The sequence below is a fragment of the Fusarium oxysporum genome, chromosome X (genome assembly GCF_013085055.1).
Source record: "Fusarium oxysporum Fo47 chromosome X, complete sequence".
NCBI classification, from domain to species: Eukaryota; Fungi; Ascomycota; class Sordariomycetes; order Hypocreales; family Nectriaceae; genus Fusarium; species Fusarium oxysporum.
In genome coordinates this window covers 2,351,712-2,367,054 of record NC_072849.1, presented here as the reverse complement: position 1 = coordinate 2,367,054, position 15,343 = coordinate 2,351,712, and the positions used below count along the sequence as shown (strand labels likewise).

Sequence of the window (15,343 nt, the reverse complement as noted above, 5' to 3'; positions counted from 1 at the left end):
CTTAGCTAGATTTATGGGTACATTGCTCTTCTTTTCCTGCTCTCTGCCTGTCACTGTAAAGGAATAACTCGGAAAGCCATTGCCGCCATTGGAGCAAAACTGATTATTACCATACTTAGAACCTTTCCCATACGCAGATTCAATTTTCTCTCAAGTATACACCTAGAAACTGTCTCCCGAATCCTCTCCACACACTTGAGATATTAATAGGGGTCAGTCTTTGCATCAGCTAGATATCCAATCTATAATTCATCGTGACTTCCATGACCTAGGGTATTATCTGCATTGTTGTCGATCTTGAATCCGCCCAGCCGGAGTTTCTGAAACACACCATCTGGATCATACTGCGAAGCAACCCTCTTCAAGAACGCTTTACTTTTCTGACCGTAACCTGTAATGATATCTTGCTCATTGTGCCCGTAGTTCATATACTTGAACTCGCGGTGCTTCCCACGCACTTTCACGAGTATGTCGATCTCCGCGTCAAGCCCTCGAACAATCTTGACGGCTTCCTCATCATCAGCTTCATCTTCCCAAATGATACTAAGCACAATCAGCTGTAGCACGTCATCGGAGTCGTCCAGTCCAAAAAGGCTGCCAGCGCTTGAGTCTTTGCGCATCTTGGGGTAGATAAGCTGAGCGTCCAGAGCAGCTGTCAGTCGATCTGCATACGAGTCACTTATCTTGACCCAGAGTCCGTAGATAGACTTGAGCAACTCAATATCGAAGCTGAATGTCCGGGTCCAGTAAAGGTTACGTCTTCCTCTCGTATCGGTGATTTGCTCCATTTCCTTAGCAAACTCTGAGTGGTTCGCCATCCGTAAAGTGTCGATTACAGCCGGTATAGGACGAAAGTCATCAAAGATCATGGGGTCATTGACAGGCTCAGCGTAGCACATGTACTGAGCCACAATCAATGTGCCATTAACCCTGGCAAAGTCCATGAACATATGTGCCTTTTCATCCTCTGGTGCCTTTTTCGCAAAAACGTCATAAGCGTTGAAAACATGTTCAAACTTGTCTGCGGTGGTAACCTTTATCCCACCCCACATGCCACCAAATTGGAAGGCTTTCAAGGTCATGCTTGTCACTATACCAAAGTTCTGAGCACCACCACCTTGGAGAGCTTTATGGAGGTCAGGATGGGATGCGCTATCAACAGTTATCAAAGTACCGTTCGCCAGCACTAGGTCGGTTGATATCAATTGGTCAGCCCCCCATCCGCGCTGAGCCGCCAAATAAGATATACCGCCTAGTCCATAACCATCAGTGATCTGTCGCTTAAATCTTGTAAGGACCTTATAATACTTACCGCCGAATGTGAACCCAGATACGCCAACACCAGAATCGCGCCCGCCAGCAACTGTCAAACCATGCTCTTCCAAAAAGGAGAAGAGGGGTCCCCATCGATTACCTGGTCCGATCTTCACGGATCTGCCATTGCTTACAATGTTATGATGCGCAATGTTAACAAGATCAAACTGGAATCCGCCTTCGATGCTCGAACCACCGAAGTTGGAAGAGTGTCCGTTACCTTTGATGGAAAAGGGACATTGGACTTTTGTAACTTCCTTCATGGCGGCCTGAACTTGGTTTGCGCTGGTTGGCTGGAAGAAACAGGCCGGTGCAGTGTTCCTTTGAGGACCATTCCAATATTCAAGCTGGGCATGCTTGAAAGCTGACGAGGACGAAGTAATAACCTGATCAGGATACAGCTTGGCAACAGCGTCGCACTAACACAACTCTTAGAGATGCCTGACTAGGCGTGGCTGGTTACTAACCGCTTTAACGCATGTTGAAGTCACAGAAGCCTGGGCAAAACCTCTTCCAACGGACGCAGCAGCGAGGAGACTTTCAAACTTCATTGTAGATATATCAAAGTAAAATTGTTTTCTTGAAAAGACAAGTTTCACTGTTAGTTAGTAGATCCTATAAGCATGGCATCTCGTGCCGATTAAGTATACTTGCTTCTATTTGGGTCACGCATGCAGATGGAAATGTCATGATGCTCTTGTCACCGAAGGTCATAGGATGCGCTAGTGCCATTCCAAGAGAGCGTTGATGAGATCACGGACTCCGCGGCGGCCGTCCACAGCCAAGAGCAACAAATAAGGTCATCAAGCACACGGAAAATCGAGGTCATTTCGGACTTCCCGAGCCGACTCGGGGTACACCGAACAATATTTACCGCTTTTCAAGCTGACCTGCTCTACTCGAACCCACTGAAATTTTCGGAATTCCGCAATCATCTTTGGAACAACCCGTCAATGCTTTCCCACCCATTTAGATCGCTTGCCAGCTCGGCTACAAGAATTTATGCCTAGCTGTCGCTCGATAGACGACCGAACGCTAGCGGCCTTTTTATTGCTCTATGTCTTTTGTTGATAAGGCCATTCTAGCTCGAAGTCCCGTAGCGAGTTGTAGTTCAGCGAGGAAGGGCTAGTCACAATAGTCGAGGCCCAGCTTCCCCGCATCTTGGATCACAGCTGTAGATTGGCAGAGTCGGCCTTAGCAGCCACTGTTTTCCTTTCAAAACGTCATGTCGTGCGTAGTATAAATTGTAGTCCGAGTAATATAACACCTTATGACCGATATAATTCAACACATTACACTTGTACTTGTGAGAACCAGTGTGAATTCTTTGATTATTCCTCTTATTTGTCAAGTTCCGGCATCGTTTCCAAACCAACATCAGCTTCAAATAGGTAACAGCGTTCGAGCCTTGGTCTCCTCCTTCAACATGGCCAATTCGTTAACCACAAACGACCGCAAGAATGATGCTGCTATGCAACTCCAACATTTGGAGAGATATCCCTCTATCAGCCAGGGTACGATGATGGGCAACGACGTGGATCCGCCAAAGACCTACAAGCGGAGATTCATCGGCATGGTACAGCTTTTTGTTCTCAATCTGTGCTTCACTATAGCCTGGATTGACTTGGCGCCCATTGTGGACTTTGCAGCTGAGCACTTTGGAAGCTCGGTGCCCGCGATCAACTGGTTCTCTACATCCTTCTTCCTCGCTGCCCTTGTGGCCGAGTACCCTGCGTCCTTGGTCGCGCGGCGAGGCTTAAAGCTTTCCATGATTGTGTCCGGTGCTTTTATGGTTGGAGGCACTTGGCTAATGTATGGAGGTACTCGAATCAAAAGCTTCAGCATGGCATTGACAGGACGTTGTGTCATTGCCATAGGACAGCCCTTCTCGCTTATCCTCGCCGCTCCCTTCTCAGATGCATGGTTTCGATCTGGGAGTAGAGCCACCGCGACAGCAGTCTCTGGATTAGCTACTATACTGGGCAGTACAATCGGGCAGTTTATTATGGCGGCCTGGGTAGAGTCAAAAGATGATGTGACACAGGGAGTCTTGTATCAGAGCATTTTGTTGTCGGCTGTCTGCTTCACAATCCCTTTCATTCCCGCAAAGCCCCCTACCCCTCCAGCTCCAAACACTGTGCACCAAATATCTTTATCTTACGCACAGGAAGCAAAGAAGCTCCTCTCGAGGCCCGAACTCTACCTTGCTGGTATCCCATTTGCACTCACATCAGGAGTCTTCAACGCGATGTCCTTTCTTCTTTTCCAGATTTCTATGCCCTACGGATTCACCGTCGACCAATGTGTTATTGCTGGTCTACTACTTATCGTCCCAGGTCTGGTGGTCTCTCTTGTCGCGGGGAGGCTTGCAGATATGTTTAGATGCCATCTTGCCTTACTGAAGGGACTGGCGTTATTAGACGGTGCTGCCCTCCTCGCCTTTATTTGGGTTGCCCCTTCTGGAAATATCGGATTTCTATATAGTATCAGCAGTATCCTCAGTATCGGGGTGATTGCACCGAATGGCGTGGCCGTCGAGTTTATTACAGAAATCATATATCCGCTTAAACCGGAGCTTGCTCTCGCGGCCATGTGGGGTACAGGACAACTGTTGGGGGCTGTTTTAACGATTGGCTGTGGGTATATGAACGACGCTCATGGCGGTCTACAGCCAGGTGTCTATCTCATGGTTGCGCTAGGCTTGGTAGCCGTCCCGCTGACCTGGTCGCTTGGGGTTTGGGGTAGACGGGAATTTGTACAACTTCGGCGAACTGCCATTCAGAGTCATCTATAGATCTCCAAGAGCTTCAAGCTCTAAAATGGAACTGGTACCCGTTACATAATCGCATAACCTATAAAAGACACGCCAGTCAAGTGAAAGTTTTGTTTTTCTTTCGCCTTATGATATGTATTTAGTACGACATCTTCTCATCGCCATGGCACTACAGACAAAGCGTAGTCGAGGATACTGGTTATGGCAACCATGAAGAAAATGTCTATGCGTGTATCTAGCTCATACTACTCCACCCCAAGCCAGCTGATATAAATTCCCCAGACGACACTAGCCAAGGCGACGAATAGATTTCTCCCCTCAGCAGTTCTGAGAAAGATGAAGCTAATCAAACTAACAGCCGGCCACAGCTTCCAACCCGCAACGAGGAGAGGATAGAAATCCTCGTGCGCCTTGTTCAGGATGAATAACCAGTCAATGCGTGTGTAGTCAAATTTAGACCCCGAAGAAACTGAAGGTACCACCGCTGATTTCGTAAAGTTTATAAAGGCACACAGGAGAAAGGTGTTGACAACTGCCCCAATGGTCTGGTCCAATATGGTTTTGACAAGTGTGTTGGGCACGCTTAGCCTATCGTTGGCAGCTTTCCCGTGCCTCTTTGAAACATCCTTTTGCCTCGAGTTATAGCTAGGGAACTTGGTCTCAAGATAATCCTGCCTACACTAGGTCAACAGAACTAATCGAGTATATACAGTTTTACGTGAGGAATTACTTACCATAGGTAATTCGGAGGCGTAGATATGGCTGTCCATATAATGAATTGTGATACGGGCATCCACTCTACCGAGATGGGTTTCTGTCATTTCGAGGTCAACATTGTTTCAGTCATAACGTAATATTTCATACGAAGATAATACTTACACCGAGACGGTATGCCATCAGCACCTGTGCTAACAAATTGGAAGATGCTGCCAGGACAGCACTCTGCAGGGTAACTGATACCAACGGCGAGCTTTTGAAGTCGGAAAGAGCCATTTCAACACTTTTATAACCTTGAGGGATCAGCATATTAGCTAGTCGTGAACACAGAAAACTTGTAACCAATATTTTACCGGAGTTGGAGTTATTCAAGGGACCGTTTTGCTTTATCAAGCGGCTTGTTACGCAGGTTGGAAAAGGTGGTGGGGGGGATTACACAAGAGACATGCAATAAAGAATTACACATCCATCAGATCGTATACATAGCAACATTAAAATACTTGTGCCTCGATCATCCGATGATCTCAGCCGCATCCGTAAAATGTTGTCGTTAGTGCTAGCATCTGGGACTGCCGTGTTCTCTTCTTAGCGTAGCCGTGGGGCCTCTCGGTCCTCGGAATCTCCGACCGTAAATCGTAGGTATACCGCCTTAACTCCAGAGTCTCGGACTAAATCAGAATTTGTAATTAGTTCCAAGAAACAGAGCTACGCAATCCGTTCGGTAAAAGAAAAACTTGCGGGCACCGCGATGAAGTGTAAGGCTATGTAAATCCGTTTAATCGCAAGTGCAAACTCCGACACCGCCGGTCCTGGCTCCAGAGCGACTTGATATGGTAATAGTACAGGCTATCGCTCAGTGTCTTCCTACCGGCTCACCAGGGGGCCCCTCGGACTCCGGGTTTGGCAAACCAAAATCCCCGCTTGATTCTAGAAAAGACAAAACACCGCTTTCCGTCAGCCAAAAATCCATATCTTGAAACTCAAAACCATTGTGCATGGGAAATTGGAGGCCCTAGTAAAGTATCAGCATGAGGGGCTCACATATCTCAGGCCACATCTCACCTGAAAGCCAAGTGACTCCTCAAAATCAATCGTTCCTATACCGCTGTCTCGACTCTGCCATAGTTCCGAGCCTCGTGGATTTGCCGAAACCTCTGGCTGAGTTATGCTTGAGGTGCATGTACATTCCACAAACCTGGTAGCTATTTGTAGGAACTGAGCTAAAATTGTACCAAAGACCGTATTTCCGGTTACACATTGCAGCCGCATGAAGTACGATGTGGCTATTTGCATATACAACAGGTTCTTTCTCGTTTCTTCGTGACAGGGATGTTCAATTACAAAGTCAAACAAGACAAATAGCGCAGCCTGCGGCATGTTATATTGTACCCTGTCATCGCGGTAAGTATATAAATGCAAAAGAAGTAGATCAATGTACACTACCTACCATGGCAGGACGAATGGCTCAAGGTCTATAAAGTGCACCAGGTCTGTAATAGATCTTGCAGACTCGGTGAGAAGTAACGTGTAGCGCGTTTGCTCTTCGGAATCTTGGGCCCACGCAAGGAGACAGACACGCGCAAGGGCAATGCGCACGTTGTAGTAAGAAAAGTGAATCTGAACTGCTAAATAAACCGCTTGTGGCTGCCCAAGCCGATGAGATCGGAGTCGAAGCCCGGGACGGAAGCTCTCTGGAACCGATAGTCTCCAAGCTTCTAGTTCTTCCAAGCAACGGCTCGCCTCTCGCCGACGCAAAGCCTGAGAAGATGACCTGGCCTTGACCGAAAATAGTCGTTGATATATATCTGAGGCCATCTGGGCATGTTTTGCCTTACACTGAAGCCAGTTAAAGCCTGACAAGAACGGCAAGTTTGTCTGAGGAATGGGGCATGATATGTCGTGGCTCGGTATTATCTGGAGATTTGAAGATGAGTACTGGTAGAAGATGCCGATTGCTTGACCGCAGAGAGCTTACCGATGATCGGCCTGTATTCAGACAGTATTCGCTCTCCAGTGAGTAGATGACCCAAAAGGTTCTCTGAAACTCTTGGTTCGTCTTACATGCCTCAGCCTTGGTTATTTGGAAATGGCTGACAATCCTTGCAGCCTCACTGATTAAGACACCCTCAATAGGAAGGGCTTCATAGGTAACACTAAAGATAGCCTAGATGAGACAACAAGTTAGCCCTAGGCCATTCAAACATGGCTTCATACCAACCATAGCAGCCATCGCCTAAAGCAACAGTTAGGACAGATATATCGAGAATCCAATCAAGGGAGTTAATACCTGGACTGTGGCTAAATTTATTTGGCCAAAAACAATTCGAGGAAAGAAATCAAGCGAGACTCGGAAGATATCCCAAGCAGTACCTGAGAAGGCATCGAAACTACCGCACTCATGATACAGACTGCCAAGGCCAAGGACGGCGTGGTACAAAGCGCACCAAGCAGGGTCCACAGATCCAATATCCCCGACCCGTGATGAGCGCGCCCTATTTTCGAAAGAGGCGCGGTCAAGGAATGGATAGAGTGGGTGCACTTGATCAAAGTATGCTGCGAAACTGTTAGTATAGTTTTACCAACTGGTACAGGGCGACGCACACTGAATGTAATCCAGTCTACACTGTTGGGATAAGGTTACAGACCGAGCCTCCTTTTCCAAGTTATTCGGGTACGGACTCACTCCACCGGGACTTCGTGTAGTTGATTTAACAGCTGCCTCGACTTTTGCTAATAGATCTGCGACTTGGGTAGTACCGATTCGTCTCGACAACGCGATCAACTTGCTGTTAGAGAAGTAGGCAAGACTGGAAATAGACACTGCAACCAGCATATGTCAACCATGAATATTCGTGATGTAGTCAAGCCACTCACCATCTTGTTCATTGGCCTAAAGCGCGGTTGAATTAGTGGGTGGAGCAAGACGGGTGAGGGTATACTACCATGATCACCGGATAATCTACTGGGGTGGTAGAAGCCATTTGATTGGCGGCGTACGTAGTTCCAGTGCCTGAAGGCACGAATTGAGCTTCGGCGTCGGAGCTCCCGACGATGGATCTACGAGAAGGTGATGCCATAAGGTTGTCGGGCTGAGATCGAGCACAAGGGGAAGATGGCGCCCGTGACAGAGGCGTGACGGGGTCTGCAGCGTCAGGATTCTTTGTCTGCCGACGTGACTGACCTTTTGCCGACCGGGCTTTACGAACTTTGGTGCGAGAGAAGCGGCAATCTTCCGACCGCTTCTGCTAGGTGAGAGTGAGGTTAGATGGTCCAAGTTTGAGGCAGAGAAAGTTGACGTACACGGCAATTGATGCATACAACGTCTGACTCACGTTGCTCTGTAACGACTATAATTAGCCAAGGACCGGATTGACGCTGAGCCACCTGTTGAATGACGAACTGATACACCGAACCTTTCGGGCTCGACAGCCGTTGCAGGAATTGAGAAACCTTGACCGAGTTTGCTCTGGCTGTACCATGGTTTCGTTCTGTTGCAATTCAGTCTCCATATTGTGATTAAAACCAGGCATGAGAGTTCAAGATGATATAGTCTAGGCACCTTAATCGTGTCATTCAAGAGTCCGACTTGGCAATGTCAAATAAAAATCCTATGTTGATGGTTATCACCTAGACTAGACCGAGGCATGGATGCTTCCCCGCATTTCGGGTGCATCGGCTCTTTGAGGTTTGATTGGAGTGTTTCAAGATTCGGGGTCCGCGGGTAGATGCTTAGTTAGATACAGCAACCACCAAAGCGGTCACCCTGCTGGCACCACCTCTTCCACAAATAAGCTGCTCAACTAAGTTTAGGTATTAGGTTATCTATAGCTTGAAAGAACAAGAATACACCTGTGTTCACATTAAGAGTCGCAACCCCGCTCTCGTCACATTTTCTACAAGTGACATTGTAGCTTTTGCTTTGCTTTCAAGTGCAGTCCATACCTCATAGAGTACCTGCCAACGCAACTGCGATAGCACATATTGAACTCCATCCATAAGAGGCTTTCTATAGCAACCTGTAGAAAAGTAATCGATGGCGAACATCAGACCACTGAACATCCCAACCACTAAGAACAGTCGCCGCCAGATACTTCGGCCTCGAGCCGTGGCCGAGCCCTAAAAACGTTAGCATTTCATTTATACAACCAAAAGGCGAAAATAGTGCCAATCTTACAGAAAAGTCAAAGTCTTTCCAGACTGGAAAGAGGCTTCTTCTCCAAAAGCTCGCCTGGGAGTAAGGGTAGACTGTGGCGTTCCACCGTGTACCGTTCTTTTTCGTCTCGACGAACCAGTTGGTACAACCAGAGTAGAAGACGGTCGACTTGATGCCTGCTTGCATGCTGTCTGTCCATTTACCCTCGGCGTCCGACTTCACATCGACGATGCTGGCTTTGCCATCTAGTATAGGCTTGATGACCCGAAGGGAATAGTTGATCCCGTTCTCCAGAGCAATGATGGCGGAGGTGTGGCCAACGCCTGAGTTGGGTCCTGCATTGGCGTGGAATCAGTATTGTCTTCTTTGCCTATGCTGAGGTAACTTCAAACTCACCGTAGAGAAGAAAAAGGTTCGGGAACCCGCTGACAGATGTCGTGTTGTACGCTTCTGCGCCACCATACCGCTCCCAGTGTTCATGCAAATTCTCATCGTTCCTTCCTATCACCTCGATGCCCTTCAAGAAGCCGCTCGTCTCGAAGCCATTGGCAAGTACAATAATATCTGCTTCGATGACTTGACCTCCAACTCGAACCCCATCTGGCGTGATTTCAGTCGCTGGTTTATCAGTGAGGCTAAAGTTCTCAGCATGAATGCTCTCAAGATAGCCGGAGTCGTAAATACGCCGTTTGCATCCAAATTCAAAGTCAGGGATAAGTAAGTCGTGATACTTGGCGGGTGCTGTCTTTTTCATATACGTTAAGGCTGTCTCTCTGAACTTTGCGCGTACACGTGCTCCCGCGTCCGTCATCTCAAAAAGCTTGTATTGGCGCTCTGTCTCGAGAAACACGAGAACACGTAGGAGACGCTGGGCGCCAGGTATATTCTTCATCACCCACCGCAGCACGTCCAAGGTCGGCCCGTCGATTGGAGGGAGAATCCAATGCTTTGATCGGATGAGCTGCGTGAGGCTCTTTATCTCGGGGAGGATGTTTGGCACGATCTGCGCAGCTGTGCAGCCGTTACCAAATAGCACTACCCGCTTTCCTGTAAGATCGACATCGTGGCGCCATTTTGCTGAATGAATGATAGGCCCCTTGAAAGACTTGACACCGGGGATATCCAGCTCCCGTGGGTTGGAGAACAAGCCCGTTGCGGAAAATAGAAACTGACATTCGTGGAAGAAGAGAGATCCTGTTTTCAGATCCCGAATGGTCAATCGCCATCGAGCCTGCTCCTCGAACCATTCACACTTCTCCACCTGGGCCCCAAAGGTCATCTTATCGAGAAGATTGTACTTCTTGGCGATCCCCATTATATAATCATATAGCTCCTCTCGTTTAGCTAGGATACGCGTCCAGTCCGGATTTGGCTCAAACGAGAAGCTATAGAGTATGTTGGGGATATCGCACGCGCAACCTATGTCATGGTGCCCTCGATTAGCACTATTTCCCGATTTAGATGAGGATAAGACGGGTTGGCTTACCAGGGTACTGGTTCTGTAGCCAGGTACCACCAAGTTGGCTCTGCCGCTCAAAATACTGAACATCGTCGAGGTTGTACCATCGCTTCAGTGTCGCACCTAGACCTATACCGGAAAGACCCGTTCCGATACAGGCGAAGCGGCTGTAACTCGTCTTGCGATTATTCAAAGACATTTTTGTGCTTTACTTCCAATATGTGCGAATGGGTTACGGTTATGTGTCGAACATAAGTAAAGGAGCTATCTGGTCTTAGTAAAACGGACAATCAAGATAGCGGAATTTATCCAGTCGGCATAGCATGCATAAAACTGCGACTCGAGGCTCCCAGACTTGCACCTCGGCTACAACCACATGTCTTTTTGTATTTATCGCAAGCACATGCTTTGTACCCAGTAAGAACACAAGGACCAGTCCTTGGATGGCTGAGGACAAGGTTGACTCGGTTCGCTCTCCCGCGGGCGCCGATCCATCTTAGAAGAGATCGTCGTAAAGTCCGAAAGACCTAAGACATTGCACCATTACATATAATGTTCGGACTTTCCGGCGCAACTTACAATACTTGCGAAATTCCGACCAGCTATCGCAGGTAGCAAAACGCCTTGTTTGAGTTTTTGAACTAGCCCATCAGTAAGAGGGCTGAAAAGGCCTTGATGTGAGTTGGGAGATCAACCGTGACCACCCACGCTACTCAGTGGACGGAGTTTGGTAGGTATAAGAGAGGTGTCCTTTATTGATACTATAGTACCTTCGCAACCCATAATTGGTATTGTATGCACCTTTAGAGCTTCTCTTGAATGTTCATGAATCTTAAATCTGCCTTCAACCTGCCTTTAACTCTTGTTCAATAGAGAATTGCTACCATGAATTCCGATTACGTTGGCGATAAATCATCCCTCGACACTTCATTCGATGTTCTCATAATCGGAGCCGGGATTTCCGGTATCAATTTGGCGTACCACATCCACACCAAAGCCCCAGAACCAGCACCGTCATCATATGCCATTCTCGAGTCAAGGAGTAACCTGGGTGGCACTTGGGACTTTTTCAAATACCCGGGTCTCAGGTCTGACTCGGATATGTTCACTTTCGGTTTGCCATGGTACCCTTGGCGAAAGAACAAAACTATAGCCTCTGGTGGTGAGATCCGTTCCTATCTAGAAGCTGCGGCTGTACACGCTGGGATCGATAGAAATATCAAGTACCAGCACCGAGTACTTTCGGCGCGCTGGTCATCCCAGAACGCGCGTTGGGTCCTGGATGTCGAAGTCAATGGTGTCCCTGGGCATATTTACGAGGCGCGCTTTCTTATACTTGGCACAGGCTACTACGACTATGACGAGCCTTTGGCCACCCAGATCCCAGGCCTTGACAACTTCGCTGGAACCATTGTCCATCCCCAATTTTGGCCAGAGGACTTGGACTATGTCGACAAGGACGTTGTTATCATTGGGAGTGGTGCAACTGCCGTCACCCTGCTACCAAATCTTACGGAAAAGGCACACCATACGACCATGTTGCAAAGAAGTCCCACCTACATCTCGCCGTTACCCTTGGTTGATAAGCTGGCGCAGGTCGAACGAGCCATGTTGCCCGCTCGCCTCGCCGGACGAGTCACTCGACTTCGCCGCGTTATTAGATTCTTCGGCTTCTACTGGTTCTGCAAGTTCTTCCCCAACACCGCAAAACGACTCCTTCACGACCTGTGCACGAAACTCCTTCCCTCTGATATCCCTGTTGACCCACATTTTACTCCTCGCTATGACCCTATGGACCAGCGGCTCTGTGCGTCTCCAGATGGTGACTTTTTTGCCAGCCTGCGTTCTGGAAAGGCGAGCATAGTGACAGACACTATCAAGAGGGTTACTGAAGATGAGATAATCCTAGATTCGGGTGCAAAGTTGCAACCTGATATTATTGTCACAGCGACTGGCCTCAAGCTACGCATTGGCGGTGGTATTCAATTTTTCGTCGACGGCGAACCAGTCAATATTGTTGATGGGTTTGCTTGGAAAGGGTTCATGCTGCAAAACGTGCCTAACTTGGCTTTCGTGGCCGGTTACTACAACGCTGCATGGACTTTGGGCGCAGAAGTGACAGGCGTGGCCGTTGTGAGGTTATTGCGCCAGATGAAGTCCAGGGGGTTTTCCTGTGTTGTTCCACGGCTTGGGAGATCCGATCAAAATATGGAGCCGCAGTCGTTCTTTAAAATCTCGTCTACGTATGTCAAGGATGCTATCAAGTATACGCCTAAGGGAGGAACGGGACAGTGGGCACATAGGTGGAATTACTTTTTTGATCTCGCGAAAGCTAGCTGGGGGGATCATAAGTCTGGTTTGGAGTACTTTTAGAATCCACTGAATGGTAGAGTAGCCTCCATCAACCTTGTTACGCGTTGAAACCAAATTATTCTAGTTCATGGTTCAATAGTATATATCAGCCTTGTCTTCGCCAAGTATGTCAGAGCGGTAGTAGGCATTATGGTCTTACATCGCTATTCTTCCTTTTCCCATGCCGTTTCATCTCCCATTTTGCATCCAATACTGCCCCGCGCCTTTTCCAGTACGTAAATAATCCACTCGTTACAAAAGAACACTATCATCAATCGAATCTTACAGATCTTACAGATTTCCTCCGCCTCGACTGTCCAGGTGGATCAGGCACCGGGTACGGCGGCACAGGTGCCCTAGCAGGTTCTTCATCCTGTTCATCTTCCGTTTGGACATACGCAAACCGACCTGGCCTGACTTTCTGTTGATCTCCTTCTACGATCTTTCTTTCCGGTGGCCGAGCGTCGCTCCTTTGGACAACGGATGGTTGAACCCTTCTCCTATCCTGCGATGCAACACTCTGTGTTGAGCTGACTCTTGTACGTGGAGGTCTTAACGCACGTCTGAAGTCTTCGTAAATCTCGTCGTCATCATCTGGTTCAGGCAGCCTGGTTGGAACCTGTCGGGTGCGTCCTTGGTTAGATGGCTGCGCATCTTGTGGAGGTCTGATGACAGATGAAAGAGTCTGGCGACGACGTGGCATTGCTCGACTCAAGGTCGGCGATGGTGGTGCGTGTACTGAGGACCCCGAAGCGACAGAAGGCTGACCCCTCAGGACCAAGTGTTGTGGCCTGCTTTCGTAGCCCTCGCGTAGTCGCTGCGATGCCGGCTCGTCTTCCAATCCGCCTTCAAGCTGAAGATACTCCAATATAGTATCGAGCTTTGACCTGATCTCCTGTGCGTCTTGCTGGCTAACCAATGCCGTTTCTCCATCATGTTCCCTTACCCTCCCCTGAAGAAGATCCATCATTGTCTGCCTTGATGACAGCCCTAATGAGTCTTGGTATTCCGGTCTTTGTCTATCTTCAAGCAGCCGGTAGATGATGCTTGTGAGCTGACGAGATCTTTCTCTCTCTATGTTAAGAGATCTTGTGTCATCGCTGGTATACTGGCTCGTGACCGATGGACTTCGCCGTGGACGGCCTTGGATCCTGCCTGGGTCTGATTGGATCTCAGCCTGGTATACTTGACGTTGAAGGTTTCTGAGTTCGGCCATGATATCTTGCATGGTTATGCCATCTTCTGACGAGGCTCTCTCCCGTGTAGGTATAGACGGTCGCCTCTGCCGAGGTCTTTGATGTGACCCTTCCCTTCGAAGACGACTCAGATTGGGTTCAGTCTGTGGCTTCGGTTGTCGGGAAGGTTGAGGTCGTGCTGGAGTTCTTTTCGGATTCCGCGTTGGGTACTCAGGGTATGGTGGGACTTCCTCCTCATACCCGTAAGAATCGGCGGGACCGTATCCTGGGTCAGAGTATCCTGACGGTGGCACATCGTATCCAGGCGGAGTAAAGTACTGGGGGTTCCGAACACTTGCTCGCGGGACAGAGAAATACCCTCCGTCTCCAGGATATGTATATGGACTGGGATAACCAGCCGGCGCCGGGACGTTTGGTGATGGATAGTAAGATGGGTTCGTGTTCGCTTGATACGCACCCGGCGGCGGAGGAGGAAATGTGTTGGGGTCGACGCCGTAGCGCATGGCCTGCCTCATTACCGGATCGCCCGGGGCTTGTGAAGGGAAGTCGTTGGTATGTGTTCGATAGTGCGCAGGCTGTTTATGTCGAATTTTATGTCCGCGATTTGATGTTTTGGGTTGCTTGGCTTCTTTCTTGCTTGGAGAGCTACTCTTTTCCTCTTCGTCATGTGGACTCTCTTCTGGGGGATGACCCTCTACGTCATCTGATGGCGGGGGTGTCGACACCATGGTGACTAGGCCAATCACGTCAAAGGCAAGTTAAGATGAGGGAGAGATCGAGTGGAATTTCTGACAATAATTGAGAATCGTTGGAGAATGAGTATTAAATTGAGGATCTGCGAGCTTATCTTGATCTGGGCCTAAAATCCACAAGTTAAATGAGATGAGGCTCTGCTTAGGTTGCCTCTTTTTCGTTAGGTCGCAAACGACTGACGTGGACGAAGAATGCCTTACGAAGGAAATGCATCTGCTATTGGGCTGTTCACTTCCGCTGTCAAAGCTGTATCTTTATTGCTCGTGTCGTCTTTCGCTGTACATGTACAACGTTGAGCGACGCATTCTCCAACAACATCATTGGTGGCGTGGTATCGTCATTGGACACTAAAACCGGAAACGGGCGGGTTGGTTGTAACCGAAATGCGAGCGTGATCATTTGCATGACTTAGTCAGGTTACAGTGAGGGATAAATCCGATTGATTGTCCCTGTTGAAGGAGAACTGTGGGTAAGCTTTGTGATCTTTAGTTGCTAAAGTGTATTCAAAGCGACTGCACAAGGGTAGTCAGAGATTCTGTAACTCATTAAACATTTGCTACGAAATGTTGAACATGTTTGGGTAACAAGGCTGCCGTAAACCCCGGATTGAGGCCATCATGATGTCG

The 15,343-nt window shown here is 48.5% G+C and overlaps 6 protein-coding genes across 6 annotated transcripts; 2 read left to right on the top strand and 4 right to left on the bottom strand.

Moving 5' to 3' along the window:
* Window positions 1-242: 242 nt before the first annotated feature.
* Window positions 243-2,249, bottom strand: FOBCDRAFT_244655 (uncharacterized protein; the record flags this gene model as incomplete). Its single annotated transcript, XM_059610620.1, has 5 exons — window positions 243-1,252; window positions 1,313-1,733; window positions 1,782-1,859; window positions 1,969-2,036; window positions 2,189-2,249. The coding sequence occupies 5 exons, from the start codon at window positions 2,247-2,249 to the stop codon at window positions 243-245; spliced, it is 1,638 nt and encodes a 545-aa protein (XP_059466060.1).
* A 491-nt stretch (window positions 2,250-2,740) lies between these two features.
* On the top strand, window positions 2,741-4,108 carry FOBCDRAFT_147077 (major facilitator superfamily domain-containing protein; the record flags this gene model as incomplete). The annotated part of the gene is made up of 1 exon (XM_031191882.2): window positions 2,741-4,108. One exon carries the CDS (start codon window positions 2,741-2,743, stop codon window positions 4,106-4,108), a length of 1,368 nt encoding a protein of 455 aa, XP_031033113.2.
* Window positions 4,109-4,226: 118 nt separating this feature from the next.
* On the bottom strand, window positions 4,227-8,120 carry FOBCDRAFT_253746 (uncharacterized protein; the record flags this gene model as incomplete). The annotated part of the gene is made up of 14 exons (XM_059611063.1): window positions 4,227-4,256; window positions 4,444-4,762; window positions 4,822-4,901; window positions 4,967-5,097; window positions 5,681-5,816; window positions 5,867-6,194; window positions 6,252-6,718; window positions 6,780-6,968; window positions 7,023-7,037; window positions 7,092-7,357; window positions 7,406-7,624; window positions 7,679-7,694; window positions 7,747-7,985; window positions 8,105-8,120. The coding sequence occupies 14 exons, from the start codon at window positions 8,118-8,120 to the stop codon at window positions 4,227-4,229; spliced, it is 2,451 nt and encodes an 816-aa protein (XP_059467986.1).
* Window positions 8,121-8,810: 690 nt separating this feature from the next.
* On the bottom strand, window positions 8,811-10,615 carry FOBCDRAFT_146576 (uncharacterized protein; the record flags this gene model as incomplete). The annotated part of the gene is made up of 3 exons (XM_031191879.2): window positions 8,811-9,292; window positions 9,354-10,376; window positions 10,444-10,615. The coding sequence occupies 3 exons, from the start codon at window positions 10,613-10,615 to the stop codon at window positions 8,811-8,813; spliced, it is 1,677 nt and encodes a 558-aa protein (XP_031033110.2).
* A 686-nt stretch (window positions 10,616-11,301) lies between these two features.
* On the top strand, window positions 11,302-12,789 carry FOBCDRAFT_280703 (uncharacterized protein; the record flags this gene model as incomplete). Its single annotated transcript, XM_031191878.2, has 1 exon — window positions 11,302-12,789. The coding sequence occupies one exon, from the start codon at window positions 11,302-11,304 to the stop codon at window positions 12,787-12,789; it is 1,488 nt and encodes a 495-aa protein (XP_031033109.2).
* Window positions 12,790-12,791: 2 nt separating this feature from the next.
* On the bottom strand, window positions 12,792-14,927 carry FOBCDRAFT_232969 (uncharacterized protein). Its single transcript, XM_031191877.3, has one exon. The coding sequence runs from the start codon at window positions 14,690-14,692 to the stop codon at window positions 13,040-13,042; it is 1,653 nt and encodes a 550-aa protein (XP_031033108.2). The 5' UTR covers window positions 14,693-14,927; the 3' UTR covers window positions 12,792-13,039.
* Window positions 14,928-15,343: the final 416 nt, after the last annotated feature.

What these genes read in the sequence shown, in the direction of transcription:
- FOBCDRAFT_232969 (XM_031191877.3), bottom strand. Translation starts at nt 14,692, where the DNA reads ATGGTGTCGACACCCCCGCCATCAGATGACGTAGAGGGTCATCCCCCA.